Consider the following 24,772-nt stretch of genomic DNA (forward strand, 5'->3'; position numbering starts at 1 on the left):
CAAAATATGTACATTCTAAATATTTAGATTACTAGGAGTCTCAGTGTTGGACCATCACCTTTCCTTCAGTGCACTTCAGAGCAATGGAAGGCTTTGTGATTGCATGTCCTTGAACATAAAATTAATACACATATGAAATGGATTAGAATGGTTGAGGTGTTTGAAAGGAAGGAATTTTGATTTTTATAGAGATTGACGCAAAGATCACTTTTCTTGGTCCAAATTTACTTTGTTAAACATACTCTGACCTCAACTGTAGTTGCCAAATGTAAAAGCAAATGCCTATTTTCTTTTGAATCATTTTCTTTTTTATATTTTTTTCTCTCATATGTTTTTCAGATTTTGCTATCAAAACAGCACAGGTAAGATTAAAAATGTAGAATTAAATCCAAACACGATGTACCTATAAGGAAAACAGTTAACAGTCCAGTACTAAAAATTGGGGTCTCATAAAGGAGGAAATATTTAACTTTACTTCTGGGTGTGATCGGTTTTAAAAGCTGGGCTGGGGGGCAGGGGAGGGCAGTTAGCCATGCAAAATCCTCTGGCAACACTTAAAACTGCCATTCACAGTTATGGTGTTTTTAAAAATCTTTTGGTATGGGTGGTGCATGGTTGCAGGCTTTAGAGTAAAAAATGTAAAATCACTCCAAGAGGTATTTCTGACAGCTGGTAGCCTCTATGTCTCAACCTTTATTATTATCATTATCATCATCATCATGATTATTATTTTGGTAATTAGGTTGCTACTGAGGAAAGAATGAGTGATGCTGTAGGAATCCAACGTTCGAGTTCAAGTTATAATAGAACAGAGTCCATCTGAACACAATGATCCATATCTCACAAAACTAGACTATCTCATTCAAAAATAATAAAATTCTCTCTCAAGCTCCTATTTATAAGTCCTGAATGCAGCTCTTACCCTGGCAGAGATAAGGAATGAAGACAGGAGAAAAAAAGTATTAGACAACCTTCTGAACTTAAAAAGCAAACAACTTAAAAAACTGAAATTGAATGAAAATATTGCAAGAAGTGGCGTTATTTACCTCTAATTGATTTGTACATTTCTAAAAGAATTGTGTTTAATTTTGCTCATGTGCCTCAAGATTTTGGTTTTGAACAAGCTATGTTAAATCTCAAATAGCATATGCTTGATACCGCACACCATTGTGGAATATATGATGTTTATACTGCCTATCACAAATTTCAGTTAACACTTGCTCTGCCTTTAGCAGAGCACTCTGTGTATGGATTAAGTGATGGACCACTGGATTAGGAAAATACCTGACTTCTAGTCAAGGTGCATCTATCAGTTGTCTTCATGGGCTTGGGCTCTATTACTGCTAGTAAGTAGTATCTAGAAGGTGAGTCTCAATGGGTGATCAGCTTCCTTCGTATAAGGAACCTTGTCCTGTTAGGAGCATGTTTTTCCCTTAACGGCATTACGGAAGAAAAGACTGAAAAGCATTAAGCTTGATTCAAAGATCAGTTCTTTCAGGCTTTCAGACTCATCTATAAAAGGAAAGGGTTTTACAAATTACCAAAAATTCAAATGAGTCCATTTTGCTTTCACTTAAACTATTACAAATGATCAATCACCATAACCTGTCTAGACACACAAAGTCTGATAAATGTTCATTTAAGACGATGAGAAATAAACACCATTCTTCCAGTAGAAAGTCATAAACTTTTGAAACTATCTTTAAGAATCCTCGTGGGAACATAGTTTTCCTACTAGAGTCCTCCTATGTCTTTGAATCTGAAAAATACTGCCTGTAAAATCACTTTGGTTTAAACCCAGTTTCCACTACAGAGAAAGAAAAAGAAAATCAACCAGTAGTTAATTTATGCATTGATGTACATGTCACTGTGATGGGAGATTCAACTGTTTGCTGTTCATTGAAGGTTTTTGTCTATCATGGGCTTTGGCACTGGGGGTTAGAGGGAAGGGGCTAGAACCTCTGCTTTCATGATTATAATAGCAGAGTCTGCCAATTGCCTAAGTCTGAGATAAAGAGCCTAAGGTTCCAAAAGAGGGAGCCTTTGGAAGTCAGAGATATGAAAGTTTCATGTATAACAAGAACTCTTGCTGGGCCACAAAGGATTGACAAGCTAGTGGGGCAGATTGTAAGCAATCAAAGTGAAAGAAAAAGGCAGAGTGATGGAAAAGTATTAGGAAAGAGTAGAAGAGCAAGCTAACTAAAAGTTGTAAGACTGAATCTGACTTCAGAAAGTCTTAAGTACCATGCCAAGGACTTGAACTCAACTTAATTAGCAATAGTGAACCATTAAAGGTAGTATGAGAGAAAATTGATGCTTGCGAATTGTGGTGCTAGAGAAGACTCTTGAAAGTCCCTTGGACTACAAGGAGATCAAACCAGTCAATCCAAAAGGAAATCAGTCCTGAATATTCATTGGAAGAACTGATGCTGAAGCTCCAATACTTTGGCCACCTGATGGCTGGATGGCATCATCAACACAATGGATATGAGTTTGAGCATACTCTGAGAGGCGGTGAAGGAGAGGGAAGCCTGGTGTGCTGCAGTCCATGGGGTCAAAAGAGTCAGACACGATATAGCAACTGAACAACAAGAGAGAAACAACAGTCTCTAAGCAATTCATAATACAGCCTGAATATAGGCAAGATAAGATGAGTCAGGACAAGGATGGCATGGTGTCAAGGGATCATGGAGATAAAAATCAGCATCATTTGGCAATCAACTGGATGCAGAAGCTGAGGATACAGGAGCTGCAAAGATGCACCCAAGATTTCTAGTCTGGACTTTAAGAACAGTAGAACCTTAAATAGGACAGCTAAGAAAAGACTGTTCTGTGTTGTGTTTATTGAATACATTGTGTAGGGTGAGGTCAGAAGTGGATAAGGAGATGAGTCCTTTCAACCCTGGGATTATTGACATTTTTGATGCTGAGACTTTGAAAAATTATACTAAAGACATTTCCCAGTCTAGGATTTCCAACAAAAACTCAAACTTTCCTGGAGCTAGAACTAGAGTAAACACTTGAATCTGAATAATAGGTCTGAAAAGCCTTTACATAGACATAAACTTGCAGTAATGAATTGAAATCTCTAAACACAGCATACAGGAAGCCAGGAAACTCAAGACCACCTTTTGGAGGATCACATTTAGGACTGCTGCAGAGACAGGGCTAAGGCAGCAGCAAAGAAGATGAAGAAAACACATTCAGAGGAAGAGGGAAAAATGAGAATTCAGTGTCTTAGATGTTTCGGGAAGAGACTGAGGATCTCAACACTGACATACTAGAATCAAGGAAACCCAGAGGCGACCAGGACCATGATCACTTTGTGATCTCAGCTTCTTCAGTAAGGGCAGCAAAAGGCAAGGGGCAGAGAACTTGAAACACGTAACTAGTGTCTGAGAACTGTGTCATCAGGAGGACAGATCCAAACTCCAAGATGTAGGAGTCAGTGAAGAGATTTTAAAGTAGAGGAGAGCTGAGTACATTATTACAAATGGGGGAAGGCACCTGCCAAATAAGGGAACAGCAAAGGAGAGAAAGTGCAGAAAAGATGGTAGAGGGTAACAGAGAAGGTGGGAAGTGGGACTGCATGCAAAAATATCAGGGGTCTTAATTTCTTTTCCTAGGTACAGTGGGCAAAATTTACAAAGAAAAAGGAAAAAAAAGGCAAAGAAACAGAGGCATTAATAGTCTAGAGACAAAGGCATTCAATCTCTATTTTCCTCTGGTCTTAAAAGAAGTGACCCTCCCGCCACTATATGTATTATATGGTTGAGCCACTCTGCTGTCCAGTGGAGACTAACACAGCATTGTAAAGCAACTATACTCCAATCAATTTTTTAAAAATAAATAACATTTTGAGAGAAAGAAAAAGAAGCTCCCCCTTGACCCCTAGAGCTGGTTTAGCCTGTTGGGTCCCTGATTTCACCCTCTCCCACATTCTCAGGAACATTTTCTCATCCCTTTGCTGCTCTCCAGCCAGGCTCTTCCCCTTTACCTACGCAGGTCTCCTGTTGACAATGCAAGGCTGCTCAAACTCGTTCCCCACACAATCTATGCCCAGTGCAAGTCTGTTCTTACCACAGGAGAGCAACCCCACAACCATTCCCCTATATAATCAGAGCATCACCATGGTGAAGGCAGCATCCCCACTTTACGGACTGTCCAAAGCCACAACCCGACAATATATCCAGGCTAAGACTTAAAGACTGGCTCCGACTCTCAAGCCTTGTGTTCTGTCTCCTGTGCAGAGCTGTCTCTACACACTTGTCAAGATGCCGGCAGTAGACTCTGTTTTTGTCTAAACATTACAAAGTACCTGGCTTGCTGTCAGAGGCCAAATTTTAAATGGCTGAAATAGCTTGATAGATTGTGTGAAAATTTTATGGTCCTTCCGTCAGACACCGTAATTTATTGTCACATAATACACAGTTAGAAGAACCAAAAGAAACCATCCCACAAGGGCAAACAATGTGGAGGCAGTGGCCCTTTGACATGCTAAGGCCACAGGCATTATATGGATCCAATAAGAAAGCTGCTTCTACAAGCGAGAAAACAACCTCTTGATCTTGCAAAATGTTTTTGGACACCTAAAGGCTCTTTTATGACTGTGGCTGATTAAAATGAAAAGCTTAAACGACTAAAATGCTCTTTTTGATGAGTTTTTGCCATGAACTATGGACCTTGTGGTCCAGTGGGATTCGAGCCCTTTGATCCTGGGCACTCACATAAATTCAGTCATAAAACAACATTGGATTTGATTTTACTAGTGTGGCTGATGTTGCCAGATTTGTAATGCAATCTTGTTTTCTCCCCTCCTCAGTTTTAGGCCCATCCACTATTATTTTATAGCAAAAGCAAAGGAGTTTCCATTTGTTTCGGCAATAATCAAGCCTCACGATTGAGACACTACTCTAGAATGTGGGAATTTCACAGTAAAAAAAAGATTCTGTATTATGAATATATGAACATTGGAATGAATGTCATTTTATGTGCTGAAATGTCAAAATGAAAAACCCTTTTCTGCATGAAAATAATTACAGATTTTCACTACCTAAGAGGGTTAGAATATGATGTGATTGAGAATTACAAGTATAAAATAGGAAAAATATGATCAGATTTTAGTATCCATAAATTTCCAGCAGGACTAATTGAAAATGAATTTTTAAAAAATCAAAAGAACCTCCAGATTATTTATTAATAACTAAGACAGATCATATCTTAGTTTTAAAATTTCATTTACCTAAAAAAAAAAAACAAAAAACTGGTTATCTGTGGAAGAGGTAAAAGAAATAGTCAACAAAACATTCGTTTAAGAAAAAGACATGCAATTAACTAATTGTTTAACTCACTTCCCTTCCTAATCTTCTAATCATTTGCCTTTGAAAGTGTCTGTATCACAATATGATATTCTAGTAACTTCTCATTTTAGAAGTGAACGTTTTACTATGAAAGGTCTATGAGGGAGCCAAAATACAAATAACTCTGCAAAGACCTGCATTATGGAGGCCAACATGATCAATGGCGGGGCAGCATTTATTTTTTAGGGAGTAAAACATCAGTTTGGGCTCGCTTAGGAAGAATCATGATACCTTTAGCCTGTTCACTAGACCAGGAAATACTAATTTAAGTTGGATAAACAGTTGTCAGAAATTTTTTTTCATGGATTGCTTGGAGGCTGGGAAATTGCTCACCAAGATTATTCTGGAAGTGACATGAGACTTCTCAACAATAGGCCTCACTTAAAAACAACTGCCCTAGAATATACGGATCCCTATCCTTTGGGAACTAACAACAACAAATCCTTTAGGCAATGCCTTAGGACATTTCCAGAGTAGCCTCTCAGTCCCTGCTGACCCCAGGGAGCAACTCAGCCTACAGCCCATCCAGAAGAATGTCACTTCGGCACACGTTCACCCCCATGCCCTCTGATGCTAAAACTGTTTTAGAGTCAAAAGTGACCAAGTATCAACAATCTCCTATGATTCAACTTATAAGACCCATCCAAATTTGGAAAGAAAAAAAAAAACCACTTTGTTCTATGTTTTCTCAATTATGTGAGAAAACTTTAAATATGTGTATTATGGCTATTTGCCGCAGATAGAGGTCATGCTGTATGCAGTATTAATAAACAGAACATTATATAGATAATCCACAACAGCTTCCAAAGACTATATAAGTAATTGTCACTGACTTGTTGAGAAAAGTAATTGTCCTGGTTGTATGTATATATTGAGTTATGATGAGAGAAGAGTATGTAGATACCGAGAAAGAGCTTTCTCATGTCATGCTCAAAAGGGTAATATAGTGTCAGCACCGTTCTTCCACTCTATTAGTTAGTTCATTGAAAAAATATTTATTGTGTACTTACTATGTTCAAATGGGGCTTCCCTGATAGCTCAGCTGGTAAAGAATCTACCTGCAATGCGGGAGACCCCGGTTCGATTCCTGGGTCGGGAAGATCCCCTGGAGAAGGATAGGCTACCCACTCCAGTATTCTTGGGCTTCCCTGGTGGCTCAGACGGTAAAGAATTTGCCTGCAATGTGGGAGACCTTGGTTCGATCCCTGGGTTGGGAAGATCCCCTGGAGGAGGGCACGGCAACCCACTCCAGTATTCTTGCCTGGAGAATCCCCATGAACAGAGGAGTCTGGTGGGCTACAAGCCATGGGGTCGCAAACAGTCAGACACGACTGAGTGACTAAGAACAGCACATTACGTTCAAATAGTGGTCTAGGTAGCCAAGGAAAAGAAAATCAAGCTATACAAAATAGAGAAGCAACAGTGGCAGCTTTAGTAGTTCCTGTTTAAGCAGAAGCAACAATCAATCAGCACTGGGAGAAAGTCAATGCTTTTTGTAAGAGTGTGACTTCTCCCACCCATGCCCCTGCCTTCATCAAAGTCAGCGTCACCTCCTACCTGCAAGAAGGCCATGCTTCGCAACTATCCTGTCCACTTCCATTCTGGCTCCACTACTACTGATCTGCTGAAACAGCAGCTAGGGTGGTGTCTTTTGAAAACACAAATCTGTTCATGTCACACACTTCTCTGCTCAAACTTAGTAGGTTCCCACTGTACTGAGGACGAAACTGGAGAATTTTAGAGAGACCAAGAAGGCCAAGGCCCCTCCAGAATCCAGCCTCTTGCTCTCCTCCACAGCTAGGGTTTTCAAACCACGGTCTGTGATCACGAGCGGGATAACAAATCAATTTATGCTTCATCACCAGCATTTTTAAAACAAGCGAACTGAATATACCAAAATACATCACATGAAATAGCTTCTGCTTAATAGAACTATTTCACACACATACAGTCGCACACAAACAAGTAATCTGGATTTTGATGTAAAACTCATTTCTTATTCCAGGATGCAGCTTAAGAAGTTTGAAAAATCCTACTCTAGAGCTTCACCCCCAAAGTCTCTGCTATTTGTCACTCACTGCCCTGTGGTCACACTGACCTCCCCACAGTCCTCAAACCAACCACACACCTCTTCACCCTTCGGATCTCTGCGTAAATGCCACATCCTTAAAATATATCTCCCTGACCCCTCAAATCTAAATTATAGCCTATCTGTAGCACCCCATACTGTATTTTTCCTAACAGCATCCATCATATTATATCAACTGATTATTTTATCAACATCTGTCTCTAACTGGACCATAGGCTTCCCTACAAGAAAGTAGGGACCATGTCTGTTGTGGTTCCTCCAGCACCTAGTACAGTGCCTGACACCTAGTAGCCACTTACTTATATATAGTGAATGAATGAGTGACAGGCCTCTAATTTCTTTTTGCTGAGTCCACTATTAGAGGAAGCATGGATGATCCATTTCAAAAGGCATTGTTTTCTGGTGGCTTTTTGCCTTTTGACATACAGAATACACATGTATATTTATGGACATAAACACACGACACACTGCTTCTGTAATTACATTAAACATTTTATACAGTATAGAACCATACATACCTATGAGTACATGCCTATGAGTACAGAACTGTACATACATATTTGTGTAAGCTGTTCTGTGAATAAACTAAGAGTGATATTGTTATTCATGTATTTAAGGCAAAGCTCTAAACTGGAAAGCTCTTTCAACAATCAACAAAATACTTGGAGCTTTATTAAGAGAAAAAGGGTCAAGCTGACCTCCAGTGGTGAAACTGGGGAATGACTTCTAAAATAATTGTACAGTGTACACAGATTACCGATCACACAAATCCACAAGTCTACGAAACAGCTTTCTCAATTAACACTTTAAATTATGTGTATATTATATTTTAAACAGATAGAGGTCATGTCACAAAGACTTAACAGAAAAAAAGCAGAACTGTATTATAGAGACACCCACAGCAGCTTCTAGAGACAGTCAAAAACAATCTCTAAAATATTTAAAAAATTTCATCTAAATTTAAACTAAAACATTTACAAACATTTAAGACAATCAGAACATCTGACACTTGAGAATTCTCTTAGTTGAGATCTAAGATCTGAAATTTGCAAGCTCCATTAAAAGAAGATAATTTAAAAGGCAAACACTCACAGAATCTTTCCATTCATCAGTATCTGGGTAATATTAGGGACTTAGTTTAAACTACCTGTTATCTAGCCTTTATGGTATAAATTCTATTTTCTAATTAAACAGTAAATCATCTTAGAACAGAATCCATGAAAGTATTAAATAATCCAGGGTATATGCTAACTAGAGTATCTGGCATATAGTAATATGCAATACATGTTAGCTGCTATTATTATTAAACGTTTTATTTCTAGTACATTTCATATTTGAAAGGTGCTCAATGAGTATTGAGTATTATTAAAAAGTATAAAAACCACAGCTATGTATATAAAGTTGTATTTCAAGAAGTTTCTTATTTTTTGGCAATAAAAAATTTTGAAATACAGTATCTCACAGTACAAACTTAAGAAGCCCTAACTCCTGGGATGTTTTCCCATATCAGATTTTTTTCTTAAAATCATGGCAGCAGCAATATTTTCCTTAACAGGCAGTAATGGAAATAAGAGCATCACACTTATATCACAAAAATGTTAAAAGCGATGCTCTTGGGAACATTATTACATTAATCACAGAATACTTTTCCTTTATATTTTAAAAATTCACTGCCAAAAAATACACATCAATAGCCACCGACTTAAAGTGAACTAAACATGCTGATCCTCAGAACAAATAGTTATTTATCGGTCATCTAACACTGCCATTGTACCTCCAGTCCCACATTTAACTATCACAACAGTTGCCATCAGCATCCTTTTAACCAAGTTACAGTGTCACCATGCTCACAGTTTCAGATGAGAAACTGAAGCTCAGAAAGGTTTAGATAATTTATTCAAGACCACACATGCAGGTCTTTGACACTTTTGAACTGTGGCGTTGGAGAAGACTCTTGAGAGTCCCTTGGACTGCAAGGAGATCCAACCAGTCCATCCTAAAGGAAAGCAGTCCTGCATATTCATTGGAAGGACTGATGCTGAAGCTCTAATACTTTGGCCACCTGGTGAGAAAAACTGACTCCTTAGAAAAGACCCTGATGCTGGGAAAGATTGAAGGCAGGAGAAGGAGGCGACAGAGAATGAGATGGTTGGATGGCATCACTGACTCAATGGACATGAGTCTGAGCAAGCTCTCAGAGTTGGTGATGGACAGGGAAGCCTGGCATGCTGCAGTCCATGGGGTTGCCAAGAGTTGGACATGACTGAGCAGCTGAATTGAACTGAACACACATAGGATTCAACCCAAGGAAGACTGCACAGATACTCTAGTTTTTCTAGAGTATCTAGAACTAGCACAGTTCTTCTGCCTAGAGTTGTGTTACATTTCATCCAACGAATGGTTACTTAAAGTCATTATGTGGGCTAGTTCTTCAGCAATTTCTGCTGCTAAGGTCCATTGCTCTTAAGGACTGATATTTTATCCAAGGAGAGATCAAAGGCAAGGGTCAGTCCAGAACAAGGTCATGTCACAAATCCTTTCTAGCAAAGGACCTTCAAGGAAGAACTTCCAGAGGTTCAGCGTAGATGTTGAGTGCCATCACTTCGTAAGGTTGATGTAATAACTCATTTAATCTTCATACAAAAAGATTGGAACATAGTAAATGATCGTAAATAGCAGCTATGATTATTATTAATCCTTCATGAGAATCAACAGCAGTGAAATGGTCAAAATGCATACATACACAGACATCATAAATTCACACTCTGGATTCCAAAGCCCACAGGAGGCTGGACTTGTTAGAAGAGGTTAAAGTGCCACTTATCACATGTGAGCCCATCCTACAAATAGACAACACAGAGAACAGTCACTTCACCCATGTGCCCAATGAATCAGTAACCCTGGGACTCCACTGGGGAAGGCAAAGTCTGAGAACAGCTGAGGAACTCATGTTCAAACTGTAGAAATCAATGAAATCAGTAGCTGGCAAGATGCAGAAAAGTTCTGCCACTGTATTTTCTCAATGGTCTCAGGAATTAATTTGTCTGAGACTGAGGTGTCAAATCTCTAAGATGAATATAGACAGCTATCAAGATTATGGAGATAAATACCAGAGGCTCTTCCTCAAGCTGGATTCAGGACCAGCTATGAGAAATGAGGTTAGAAAGGGCAATCTTCAACGTGCTATCTTCTTCTATACTTAGGTAGGAAGAACAGCTTGTCATTTCTGAAACCAGGGAAATAAGAGAACTCTGTTGCTATTTTTTGTTTATAAACATCATAGAAATGTCTCCATCTTTTTTACCCAATAGAGAGCTTATACAGAATAACAATAAGGGATGATCTGCAGAGATCTTTGTCACAGGATGAAGGGAAGAGGGAAACTGAAAAGTTAGAAAACTATCTTACTAGAGAAAGTGCATCAAGTCAGGTGATAACTTGACAGCAGAAACAAAGTATATTCAGAAACCAGACAGGCCTGCTTAGGAGATCCTGCCATTATACTAGCCAGTTATGAAAACTCAGGACAGCACTTAACTTCTGAGCCTCTACTGATTAGAAATCATGTATATAAATAAAGCATGAAGCAGAATGCCTGGAAGTTTGTATTTCATATTCAATAATGATGATCATAATCATCTCCAATTAAAGTCAGAAAGCAAAGGGTACTCAGCATTTAAATTTTGAAAAATAAAGCAAAGTCTCTCTCTATCCCTTCCTAAAAATGTAATAGAACACCAGCGATACTCAATTTTGTGCCCTAAGATCTATCTTTTTCTCACCTTTCCAACATGGCTGCCCTCTCTATTCCATCAATAACATTTGCAGAGAAGGACAAGAGAAAGAAAGAAAGGAACGGAGGAGGGAAGAGAAAAGAAATATAAAAGTCCATGAAGTTCTAAAAGCAAAAGGGATGGTTGCTTGTTATTCACGAGATCATGGAGAAAGAGGATGAGGACATTCTTACTCAGCTTCTCCAAGCTCAGTATCAGGAGTCACCAATATGGGTGTCTACGGGATCAGGCAAATAACATCAACAAGATGATAGGGGATGAGGGGAAGCATTGTGGAAATTAGAGCACAGGTGTTCATTTAAATTAGCTGAAGGGTGATTTTTTAAATGGCACTATTATGATCAAACAAACTTCTTTGGATTGTGTCCGACGGCGCCATAAAGTTAAGAACTCCTTGGCCTCCTAATGCGACCTCCAAAATAACATAATACCGAAATACCATGAGTCATGAAGGCATTTCTAGCAACATCCAGTCAGATCACTCAGTAACTCTTCATATTTTGACTCGCCGTTCAGCACTGCTTCAGGTAATGTGGAACCAGGGTATCTCAAAGACTTTTGGACTGAGTTGAGGCAGACACATGGGCCCACTCTCCCCAGGCCAGAAATAATTCAGAAGAAAACACAGAATACCTAGTTCTATACTCTTACTTTACTGCTACAGAACATATTATCCACCCAATGGTACAGGACTAAGACACACACAGCATTACTGGGCAACGTAGGACATATCTAGGGAGCAGAAAGCACTCCCCATGGGATCTAACACACTTCATTCACTTTCTCATATCTCATGAAAAGTCAAAAGAGCAAAGGTCAATAACTGAACCATGCTGCTGTATACCATAAACTAACACAACACTGTAAATCAACCAGACTTCAAATTTTAAAAGTTTTTTTAAAAAGCAAAGGCCAACATTCAAAAAGTCACCATTCCAGCATCAGCTTGTCCCCTTCCATCAAAAACTATTGAAAAAAGAATAATCATCTTGGCTCACATGAGTGACTCAAGTTCAGAGTTTAAGACTCAAAGGGATTCACAGCGTCACTACTGACGACAGCCAAAACTCGTAAACAACCCAGATGTCCACTGACAGATGAATGGAGAAAGAAGATGCGGTACCTATGTGCAATGGAATACTACTCGGCCACTAAAAAAGAATGAAATAGTGCCACTTGCTGCAGCATGGATACAACTAGAGATTATCATACTAAGTGAAGTAAGTCAGAAAAGAGAGACAAATACCATATGTTATCACCATATGATATTGCTTATATGTAGAATCTAAATTATGGCACAAATGAACCTATCTACAAAACAGAAACAGACTCCCAGACACAGATCAGACTTGTGGTTGCCAAGGAGGGGTGGTGAGAAGAGGGATGGACTGGGAATTTGGGGTTGGTAGATGCGAACAATTACATTTAGAATGGATAAATAACAAGGTCATAATGTATAGCACAGGTAACTATATACAATCTTCTGGGATAAACCCTAAAGGAAAACAATATTTTAAAAGACTACTCTGCTGCATGGCAGAGGTTGGCACAACATTGCAAATCTACTATGCTTCAATTTAAAAAATAAAGACAGTGGGAATGTTTGGAGCCGATGATGCCTGAAGGAGGCAAACAAAGCCGGCATCAGCCTCGATGATACGAATTCAAGTAAAGCCCACAGTCTTCATTCTACAACCAGCTTCCCTCTATCAGCAAATGCAACTTGAAAAAATAGTGGAATTATATGGGGCGAGACAGCATCTTGAAGGCTGAGACAAAGGGCTCCTGGGCTAAGTCAGACAAGGAATTAATCACTTTTTGTTTTTCATCCAAGTTCAATCCCAAATTTACTTGCCTGTTTCTATGTAGCCAGGGAGGCTACAAGGCACATCAGCAGGGGTAAACCAGCAAATCCACTCAACTTCTAACACTATACTATATGCACACAATGAAACAATAAATTAAAATATTTCCCAACACTCTCTCATCTTTCCTGGCATCTCAGTAATGAAATATCAGCACTTAGGGGAATGCCATAAGGGTTTAATGAAATATTTCATATTTGCAAAAGTTTTGTTTATCAGTCTACAAGTTATTTCCCTTCCCTCAAAGTATTCGCCAGGAACTAACAGATTTAAATGTGTTATGTTGATAGTAAAGAACATAACAAATGGGCTAGGATCAGGGTGTGCATGTCTTTGTAAACTTAGCTGTATCAGCTCAAGTGTAGCTTGTACTCAATTTTTTTTCAACAGCAATGTGTTTACTATTAGAAATGGACCAGTGGGGTGGGCTGGAGAGAAGAAAGTAAGGACGTCTACAAGTTTCTCTTAGTGGAGGCCAACATAGCATTTGGTTCTCTGGGGTCCCACAAGGTATAACGTAAGTTAATTTCTAGTTTGGCGCCCATCCCTGGATCATTTCACAGTAGGAGTTACCATATAAGAAATGTGCCTGCATTGCACAATGAGCAGGGGCCTGCTAGAGGCCAGTTTTCAGTCAAGTTTCCCCTCAGTGAGGGACTGTGCTTGTGATGAATGGGGTAAACGGAAAAGGTTCCCGTAAAGGAAATGCGACTGTTGGCTAGTTTTCTTCTATCTCACAACTCAAAGAACATTAGTTACAAACTGATAAAACAATGTGTCATTTCTAAGGCACTTACTTCTGAACTGCTGAAAGTGCTAGTCAAAAACAGGGTTTTTCATTATCCAAGCTCCTCAAAAGCCAGATATGGGGCATGCATTTTTTCCCCCTCCACTTTCAAAATTGAGGAAGTAGAGAGCCAAAGAAGTCCTACCCATCTTTATGCTTTCCCCCCGTCAGAAAGCAGAGCTGGCCCTCCCATGGAAGCTGCATTTGCCATTCTGAGAGCTGTGCTCCCTCACTGAGTCAGGTATCCTAATCAGCACTCGGAGGACAGAAGGCAGTGTCCCAAGGAAGCAAGGAGAGCTGAGAAGAGACCCCCGTGGTTAGAAAGGGGAACCTCCAGAAGAAGGAGGAAAACAAGGGAGAGGTGTAAAACACAGGGTTTTACAGATGCTGAGTTAGGTAACCCTAGGGCTGAAAGGACAATGTGGTGGACAAACTGAACTTTTTTTACTAGTGTGGTTGGACCAATGATAAAATTCAACGTTGCTATTAGTATACGGCCTGGTTCTTCATTTTGTAAATCAGAAAAATGATTCAAAAAAATTGCCTGAAGGTCACACAGTTCATCGTCCCCAAAGTGAGACCACACTCCAAACTTTGTATTTCTAGATCCAATGTTCTTTCCACTAATGTTGCATTGATTAATAGAAAGACCTTGGCTTCAAAGTCAGACAGATCTAGATGGATTCAAATTCAGGTTCCCTGGCAACCTACTCCAGTATTCCTGCTCGGATAATCCCATGGACAGAGGAGCCTAGTGGGCTACAGTCCACTGGGTTGCAAAGAATTGGACATGACTAAGGACCCAGCACACACACACATACTGGTCTAGGATTTCTGACAATTCAGAGTCTCTGAAAGCCTCAGGTTTTAAAATCTGAAAATGGGGACAAATCTTTGATCATATTTCTACATTTACTCTAATACTAGTACCAAATGCATAGAACAAAGGTTGGCACACAGTGGGGATTTGATTACATTTTAGTCGCTACTTGTTTTTCAATCATAGGTTGTTATTTTAAAAAATACTTGTGCATCATCTATGTGCCAAGAACTTTACTAGGTACTTTCAAAAACAGAGAAAAAAAATTGCTCCCCGCAGGTACCTACAATCAGATTAATAAGCAGGACCTTGGTGGCATGAAAAGGGTAATAAAATCACCCAAAGAACTCAAGACTGAGAAAGAAGATTGTACACTGAGTTAAGATTATACAGATCAACACAGAGCAGTATTCAGAAACATCGATTACTAGGAGGAAGAAAAGAATTATGTGAGAAACAAGCTATACAGCCCTCCCTTTTTCCCTCCCTCCCTCTGCTCTTCTCTATTCACGGTAAAGCTCTAACAGGGGAACAAGATCTTTCTCAAACTTATTAGACTATGAAATATTTTTGTCAAGGAGCATTTTGGAGGCTCACTGTTCAGCATAATGACCCCTGCGAAAGCCTGGTTTAGACCCCCTGATATAGAGCACAGAGGTTAGTGGATAGCTGGAAGACCATGGAAAGAATAAGTCAAAGTCCCAAAGAAGTCCTCAACCAAAAGGGCCTGAGGACTGCTCTAAACTCAAGCTGCCTAATTACAAGGAGACCTGAGCAGAGCAAAAGGAACGAGAAATGGTATTTACTGAACAAGTGTTCATAATCGGGTATATGTCATATTGAACAATCCTAGAACAGAGGCATCATCAAAATTACTACATCTTTAAAAACTGAGCTACAGTTGATGTACAATATTTTATGTTATAGATGTATAACACAGTGATTCACAATTTTTAAAAGTTATATTCCATTTAGAGTTATTGTAAAATACTGGCTATGTTCCTTGCACTGTACTATAAATCCTTGTAGCTTATTTATATTTGGATCCATTTATCTGTTGATGGACAGTTAGGGTCCATCCATATCTTGATAATTGTAAATAATGCTGCTGTGAACACTGAGGTGCACATAGCTTTCAAACTGTTTGTTTTTTTCAGATATACACCCAGGAGTGGAAGTGCTGTCTCATATAGTAGATCTATTGTAGTTTTTTGAGAAACCTCCATATTGTTCTCCATAGTAGCTGCACCAATTTACATTCCTACCAACAGTGTAGGAGGGTTCCATTTTCTCCACATCTTCTCCAATATTTGCTATTTGGGCATCAATATGATTATTATTGAACAAATGCTGAAACTGAGAAAACTAAATGCCAAAGAAGTTGATTAATTTCCTAATGTCACAGTGCAAGGAGCTGAACTGAATCCTGGCTACAATAAGACAAACACCAACTATATAAGATTTTGTACAAGAGCTGTGATGGTGATTTTCAAACCGTGCTCCTAGACAATTCCAAAGGAAAAAAATCTTTATTTACACCATGGGGGAATTAGCTTTATCACATGCCTTGAAAGGGCAGGTATAAACTATGTTTCTACATAAACCATGAACTTGTTGTGCAGTGGCTACCACAGGCAAAATTTTCTCAAATATCTGTAAAGGTGCCACTCTTTGAAAAATAAAATCAGTAACACAGACTTACTCAGAACTGAAAAATGAACTAGATGATGCTGAATATCATGAAGCGATCAAATACTCATAGGGCAAAGTTTGCTAAATAAAGGGCATACTTGAACAAAATTTAAGAATTTTGCTGGTTTTAGTATAAATGAGATAGCTAAGCCATGGAAAATGTTGGACCTGCCACAACTCTCCTACTGGAGATTTGCACAGAAAAGTCAGTCGAGGGCTTTGAGTAAAACGTATATATAAATTGATAGAATTTGGAAATGAATTCATTCAAATCATCAAGAACTTCTTGCTTTTGAATTACAGGGAGGATATGTATCTGAGTTGCTACACATTTTGAAAAGCCAGTCCCAGGACCAAGCCCCTTCTACAGCATGCTGCTGCTGCTAAGTCGCTTCAGTCATGTCCGAGTCTATGTGACCCCATAGACGGCAGCCCACCAGGCTCCCCCATCCCTGGGATTCTCCAGTCAAGAATACTGAAGTGAGTTGCCATTTCCTTCTCCAATGCATGAAAGTGAAAAGTGAAAGTGAAGTCACTCAGTCATGTCCAACTCTTAGAGACCCCATGGACTGCAGCCCACTAGGCTCCTCCATTCATGGGATTTTCCAGGCAAGAGTACTGCAGTGGGGTGCCATTGCCTTCTCCTGCATAGCCTTCCACAAATGTGGGCTACAGAGCATGTCTGAGATAAAAACTCCCCACTTTCATAAACCTTGAGACTGGCTAAAAGTTCCAACTTCCAATCAAAAAGGATTCCATTTTGTAGGTGGGGGAATTTAACAATTAAATGACTTCCTACGAAATTACAGTCAAAAACAGAATAACAAGCTGACATCAGGTTCTCCATTTGTTGAGTCAGGCCATTTTTTTTTTTAAAGTCTATGAAAACAGTCTCAAAAAACTAAATATGACACATATCAATTCTTATACATGGTGACAGAATGAATCACTTTCCCTATTTACTGAAGCACGGACTCTTTCTTACTCTAGAAAGGTGTTTTGAAGAGGTCCTGAAACAAATCTGACTTCTCTGTGACCTGTAAGCAGAGAAAGAAAATCTGACAGGCAGGGAAGGCTGCCAGTTGAAATCCATATAAAGAAATGAGCAATAAAAGAGCTGCTCACCAATTGTCTTCCACCAGTCCTGTGACAACAGACGTGACTTTGTCACTTAATGGAATAAAACAGGTGGGGATGATGCTCAGCAAGTGCCCACAAGTACAGCCAAATGGGGTTATCGACTTATGAACTTACATCTCTTCTGACTTGGTCTGTGCTGCTATACATCTAGTTATTTTCTGCATCTCCCAGGGGCTAAAGGAACCAGGCAGGGGAAATGGCCCAGAGTGGGGACAGCGGCAAACTGGAGACCACCTGTCCTAGTTGAAGTGACGTCTGCTCCTCAACCCCAGCAGGTTAAAGTCATACAGGAAAACAAGTGCACCATTACCAGTTTTTCCAACTGTTTTTTTAGACGCAGCTAGAAATCTCTCCCTACTTTAAACTATTTCTAATTCAATCTTTAAAATGTTCTATTTGCCAACAAGACACTTCTCTAGGTCAGAAGAAGAGTAAGAGTTGCCAGTTTGCATATACACTACCATGTATAAAAGAGATAGCCAGAGGGAATTTGCTATGACTTAGGAAACTCAAACTAGGGCTCTGTGACAGCCTAGAAGGGCGGGATGGGGAGGGAGGTTCCCGAGGGAGGGGAAACGTGTACCTATCGCTGATTCATGTTGATGAATGGCAGAAACCAACACAATATTGTAAAGCAATTTCCTTCAATCAAAAATAAATTGAAAAAAAAAATATGGGACATATTTTTAAGTTTATCAATAGCATTAAAAGAACAGACAATTATTTCAGGTATACTTAAAGAAAGCTTAAAGTATAACTAGGAACATTTTTTAATGTTTACTATTGTCAGTCATACCTTGGTCTAACCTTTATTTTAAATGGAGATCATGATAACAATATACTTTTTTTTTTCCTTTTCACTTATTCATCCTTTCCCTTCTCAAAACTTCTCCTAGTTTGAGATGAAAGATCATGAGACTTTTTTGTGGAGGGAGATGAAAAGACATGAAATAATATATGTAACATGCCTAGAAAAATGCCTGGCACGAAGGAAGAGCCCCAAGACTGCAAGTACCTGTGGTCCCTGTGAATATTATTAGCTGTCAAAGTACTCCCAGGGCTGATCTAGAACTTGGGGAAGGTTGTGTTAATTCTTATGGCTGAGCTGTTATAGAATCCTTCTGCTCAGGGACTCACTTCTGTACCACCCTCTTCAGCAATCTGCTTCTTTAATTAATTCCCACTCCAGCTTCTCTGAGACAGCTGGCAATCTTCTACACATCAGAACAAAGGGGAAAAGCAAGGTCTCTGTAGAGTATTTTGCAACAAAGGAGATAATCGCTCCCCTCCCTTCCCCCGCTTTGTCCCCTAGGAGTCAGAGGTACTTTTCCACTTTTTTGTTTCTTTGTGAAATGGACTTATTCCCTGCCCCAAACGATTTAAACCAAGCTGTTCAGGGGTGGCCTGAATTCATACCCCATAAGGCTGCCCTGGTAGCTCAGACCGTAAAGAATCTGTCTGCAATTCAGAAGACCCAGGTTTGATCCCTGGGTTGGGAAGATCCCCTGGAGTAGGAAATGGCAATCCACTCCAGTGTTCTTGCCTGGAAAATTCCATGGACAGGGGAGCCTGGCGGGCTACAGTCCACGGGGTTGCAAAGAGTCAGACACGACTGAGTGACTAACACAGACATGACCTATTTGATTATCTTTTTTGCTACCTGCAGTAGTTTCATATAAAATCAAATATACAATCTCAGTTATTTCTCAGTTATTCAAAAAAGTATATTATCACCTATGGAAAGAAGAATATTTGATCCACAAACTCACTGACTTAACATGTAATGACTTAGCACTATACAACTACCAAGTTTGATTTCAATTTCGCTAATGTTCTCTCCTGAGATATGGGGTCAACCCCAGTTATCAGTAAACTGGAATCAGTGCCTGATTCAATATTTAGTTATATGAGATTATGACTGTGAAACTTCCTGTTACAGGCCCAGCAAGTAAATACCAAACATAAGGGAATGATAATTAGTGGGACAAAGGAAATGATCCTTCAGACTTTCTGGACTTCACAAAGGAGATCAAGTCAGCAGCATCCAAGCGCTCTCTGGGGATATGGAATGGCTGATCCAGCACAATTCTTCCTCCTACTAGGACCACTTCCTTAACTGCCTTAATCTGCCTGACATCACATTGCAGACATGTGCTAAGCAACACACAGAAGTGAACACAATGCTGGGAGGACGCCAAGCAAAATAATGTGCAATGTGCAAATGTGCATAGAAAACAATATTTCAGAGCTTTCTTAGAAACAGTACAAGTCTAAATACTCCATCTTCTTCCCTGCATTCCAAATAAAACCATCATTTTCTCCAATCAAATCTTTCCCCAAATGCATCTGTGGTATTTTTTTTAAAATAGGAATTTAATGCTACTAAAAATGGTGTTCAAGACTTTCAACCCCAGTATAAACTCAAGACTTGGTGGCAGGTACAAAGCGGAGATGCTGTCTTGGTAAATGTGTCAAAAAAGTGGAGTATTTACTTCAACACATGAGAAAACCAAGCATCAGTCTCAAATAACCAGTTCAGTAGAATCAAAGAAATATACCTGTAGGTTTTCAATTTCTTCTTTGTGCTCCCTCTTCAAGTGTAAAATAGCAGCTTGGTATTCTGTAAGAACACAAAAGAAGTCAATTACAAAGAAGCACAAAATTATGCACAGAATTCTAATGAGTAGCTCTAAGATTCCATAAGCCCTCCTACCAGCCAACTGAGTAAATAAATACCATAGTTTGACATTAACCTGACAAGAGATGATAAAAACTAGGGCAAAATGCAACTAGAAACTCAATCTAGAAGGGAGATTTACCCCCCAATTTAGCAAATCCTGAAATATGAAATGTCTGAAATTAAGCAGATAGGATAGAGTTTTTTGTTGTTGTTTTTTAAAAAAAGGACATAATGAGTGTTCCAGATAAAGACTGATCAGGTGTTTGTCTTAAGAAGGAGTTGGAAGCTAAAGACCCACAGAGAACAAATATAGTCATGTTAAGAGGAGACACACAGGAAATAAAAGAAAATGTCTTCATGTGAGATCAGAGAACTCTATTTTTAACTGTTTCCAAAAAAAAAAAAAAATCTCCATTTGAATGCAAGACTAATAAGCCAGCACCCAGGGCTGACTTTAATCTTTAAGATCACTTCAAAAAGTCAAGACCATTTGTCATGTGGATGAGAGACTCGAGGGTGAGTTGAGGTTGAAAGGAGGATGAAAATAAATTTCTGGTCCAATTTTAGTCTGAGTCTAATAATGTTTATTCCAACAGTCAGTCCCAAGTGTACACAGGAACTCCTGCCAACCACTAAAACTACCATCCCACTGACGAATCAAATTTCCTTCCAGCAGGACGACTTAGAATGAGGGGTCACAGCACTACACAGGCTGTAGAGAACCACCCGGAGAAAACACTGTTGTGGGATAAGTTTCCATTTTTATTTTTTTGCAAATGTGTTTGGGACTGTGATTATAAGAAAGGAATCAGATGTCATTTAAAAGTGTATGAAAAGGCAGGCTATCTCTTCAGGTGGATCCCAGAAATCAAGCAAGAAAGTTTAAGTTTCAATTCAAAAGTAGATAACACACCACTATACATAAAATAGGAACCTACTGTATAGTACAGGCAACCCGTACTATAACTACTAATAAGAACCTACTGTATAGTACAGGGAACTCTTCTCAATACTCTGTAATGACTGGTAAGGGAAAAGAATCTAAAAGAGTCGATATATGTGCATATGTATAACTGATTCACTTTGGTGTACAGCAGAAACTAACAACATTGTATATCAACTATATTCCAATTTTTTTTTTTAATGGATGAGGAAAGTCTTCAGCAAAACCGTAAGAGAAAACAGCATTGCTGCTGATAATTAAGACTAGCCACTAGCCACACCACTGCTCTGACGGGGAATGTGTTCCACTGAACTACGATCCCTCAGCAAGTTCTGTGGGTTCTACCTCTGACCCCTACCTTCCATCAAACCACTTCTCACCAACCCCAGAAGCACCACTATGGTCTAAGCCCCCACCATCTTTTCTCTGACCACCATGGTAATCTGCTTTCACTCCCACCATCTCTATAACTCATTCTCCTCACCACAGCCTAAATGATCTACTCAAGTCATAAACCAGATCATGTCTCATCCCTGTGCTTTCCACTGTATTTGGACTAACATAAAAACTCCACGCTGTAGCCATCAGGTCTGACCCTGCTCCTACATACCTTCTACATGCCACCTTCCCCTCTCATTACACGCCAGGCATGCTGGGTCTCTTCCTATTCCTTGAACTTGTCAAGTTCTTTTCTACTTCAAAATCTTTATTAATAATGTGTACAATAATAATGGATTGTATTTATTGAGCACATACTATATATCAGGAATTACCTAAGTATGTCATAGCGATTAACTCATTTCATCCCCACAATAACCCTATGATGCATTATCCCCATTATCCAAAGAAGCAAAATAAGTTACATAGCTAAAAAAATGTGCATAATTCATCTGGCTAATGTATACATAAACTGTGGCATGTCCATAGAATTCAATACTACTCAATAATAATAACAACACATCAACAAAGACAAATATCAAAGGCATTATGCAGAGTGAAGGAAGTCAGCCTCAGAGGTTAACTGTTGTTTAATTTCATATAACATTCTGGAAAAGGCAAAACCACACAGATGAAGAACAGATCAGAGCAGCAGTGGCCACAAGTTAGACACAGGGGAATGTTTGACTACAATGGAACAGCATACAAAGGAATTTTGAGGGTGACTATTCTCAATCGTGATTATGGTGGTGGTTACATGAATCTACACATCAGGTTAAAACTCAGAATCATTGTGTCATTTAAAGTTTGTGTTTCCTTGTTAATTTTCTGTTTAGTTGATCTATCCATAGTTGTGAGTGGGGTATTAAAGTCTCCCACTATTATTGTGTTACTATTAATTTCCTCTTTCATACTCGTTAGTGTTTGCCGTACATATTGCGGTGCTCCTATGTTGGGTGCATATATATTTATAATTGTTATATCTTCTTCTTGGATTGATCCTTTGATCATTATGTAGTGTCCTTCTTTGTCTCTTTTCACAGCTTTTATTTGAAAGTCTATTTTATCTGATATGAGTATTGCGACTCCTGCTTTCTTTTGGTCTCCATTTGCATGAAATATTTTTTTCCAGCCCTTCACTTTTAGTCTGTATGTGTCTCTTGTTTTGAGGTGGGTCTCTTGTAGACAGCATATATGGGGGTCTTGTTTTTGTATCCATTCAGCCAATCTTTGTCTTTCGGTTGGGGCATTCAACCCATTTACATTTAAGGTAATTATTGATAGGTGTGGTCCCGTTGCCATTTACTTTGTTGTTTTGGGTTCACGTTTATACAACCTTTCTGCATTTCCTGTCTAGAGAAGATCCTTTAGCATTTGTTGAAGAGCTGGTTTGGTGGTGCTGAATTCTCTCAGCTTTTGCTTATCTGTAAAGCTTTTGAGTTCTCCTTCATATCTGAATGAGATCCTTGCTGGATACAGTAATCTAGGTTGTAGGTTATTCTCTTTCATTACTTTCAGGACGTCCTGCCATTCCCTTCTGGCCTGGAGGGTTTCTATTGATAGGTCAGCTGTTATCCTTATGGGAATCCCTTTGTGTGTTATTTGTTGTTTTTCCCTTGCTGCTTTTAATATTTGTTCTTTGTGTTTGATCTTTGTTAGTTTGATTAATATGTGTCTTGGGGTGTTTCGCCTTGGGTTTATCCTGTTTGGGACTCTCTGGGTTTCTTGGACTTGAGTGGCTATTTCCTTCCCCATTTTAGGGAAGTTTTCAGCTATTATCTCCTCGAGTATTTTCTCATGACCTTTCTTTTTGTCTTCTTCTTCTGGGACTCCTATGATTCGAATGTTGGGGCGTTTCACATTGTCCCAGAGGTCCCTGAGGTTGTCCTCATTTCTTTTGATCCTTTTTTCTTTTTTCCTCTCTGCTTCATTTATTTCCACCATTTTATCTTCTACCTCACTTATCCTATCTTCTGCCTCCGTTATTCTACTCTTGGTTCCCTCCAAAGTGTTTTTGATCTCATTCATTGCATTGTTCATTTTTAATTGACTCTTTTTTATTTCTTCTAGGTCTTTATTAAACAATTCTCGTATCTTTTCAATCTTTGTCTCCAGGCTATTTATCTGTAACTCCATTTTGTTTTCAAGATTTTGGATCATTTTTATTATCATTATTCTAAATTCTTTTTCAGGTAGATTCCCTATCTCCTCCTCTTTTGTTTGACTTGGTGGGCATTTTTCATGTTCCTTTACCTGTTGGGTATTTCTTTGCCTTTTCATCTTGTTTAGATTGCTGTGTCTGGAGTGGACTTTCTGTATTCTGGAGGTCTGTGGTTCCTTTTTATTGTGGAGGATTTACCCAGTGGGTGGGGTTAGACGATTGGCTTGTCAAGGTTTCCCGGTTAGGGAAGCTTGCGTCAGTGTACTGGTGCGTGGAACTTGATTTCTTCTTTTTGGAGAGCAATGGAGTGCCCAGTAATGAGTTTTGAGATGGGTCTATGTGTTAGGTGTGACCTTGGGCAGCCTGTATGTTGACATTCGGGGCTATGTTCCTGTGTTGCTGGAGAATGGACCAGCTAGACCTAATTGATATCTATAGGACATTTCACCCCAAAACAATCAACTTCACCTTTTTCTCAAGTGCACACGGAACCTTCTCCAGAATAGATCACATCCTGGGCCATAAATCTGGTCTTGGAAAATTCAAAAAAATTGAAATCATTCCAGTCATCTTTTCTGACCACAGTGCAGTAAGATTAGATCTCAATTACAGGAAAAAAATTGTTAAAAATTCAAACACCTGGAGGCTAAATAACACGCTTCTGAATAACCAACAAATCATAGAAGAAATCAAAAAAGAAATCAAAATATGTATAGAAATGAATGAAAATGAAAACACAACAACCCAAAACCTATGGGACACTGTAAAAGCAGTGCTAAGGGGAAGGTTCATAGCATTACAGGCTTACATCAAGAAACAAGAAAAAAGCCAAATAAATAACCTAACTCTACACCTAAAGCAATTAGAGAAGGAAGAAATGAAGAACCCCAGGGTTAGCAGAAGGAAAGAAATCTTAAAAATTAAGGCAGAAATAAATGCAATAGAAACTAAAGAGACCATAGCAAAAATCAACAAAGCTAAAAGCTGGTTTTTTGAAAAAATA

The 24,772-nt window shown here is 39.0% G+C and overlaps 1 protein-coding gene across 2 annotated transcripts in view; it reads right to left on the bottom strand.

Moving 5' to 3' along the window:
• FMN1 (formin 1) overlaps window positions 1-24,772 on the bottom strand; it is a 437,633-nt gene that overhangs the window by 247,750 nt on the left and 165,111 nt on the right. For both annotated transcript variants that reach the window (XM_043919297.1, XM_043919298.1), the window contains one exon: window positions 20,106-20,167. In XM_043919297.1, the coding sequence (XP_043775232.1) occupies window positions 20,106-20,167 (62 nt within the window). The remainder of the gene's footprint in view (window positions 1-20,105; window positions 20,168-24,772) is intronic.

Source organism: Cervus elaphus, chromosome 12, assembly GCF_910594005.1.
Source record: "Cervus elaphus chromosome 12, mCerEla1.1, whole genome shotgun sequence".
Lineage (NCBI taxonomy): Eukaryota > Metazoa > Chordata > Mammalia > Artiodactyla > Cervidae > Cervus > Cervus elaphus.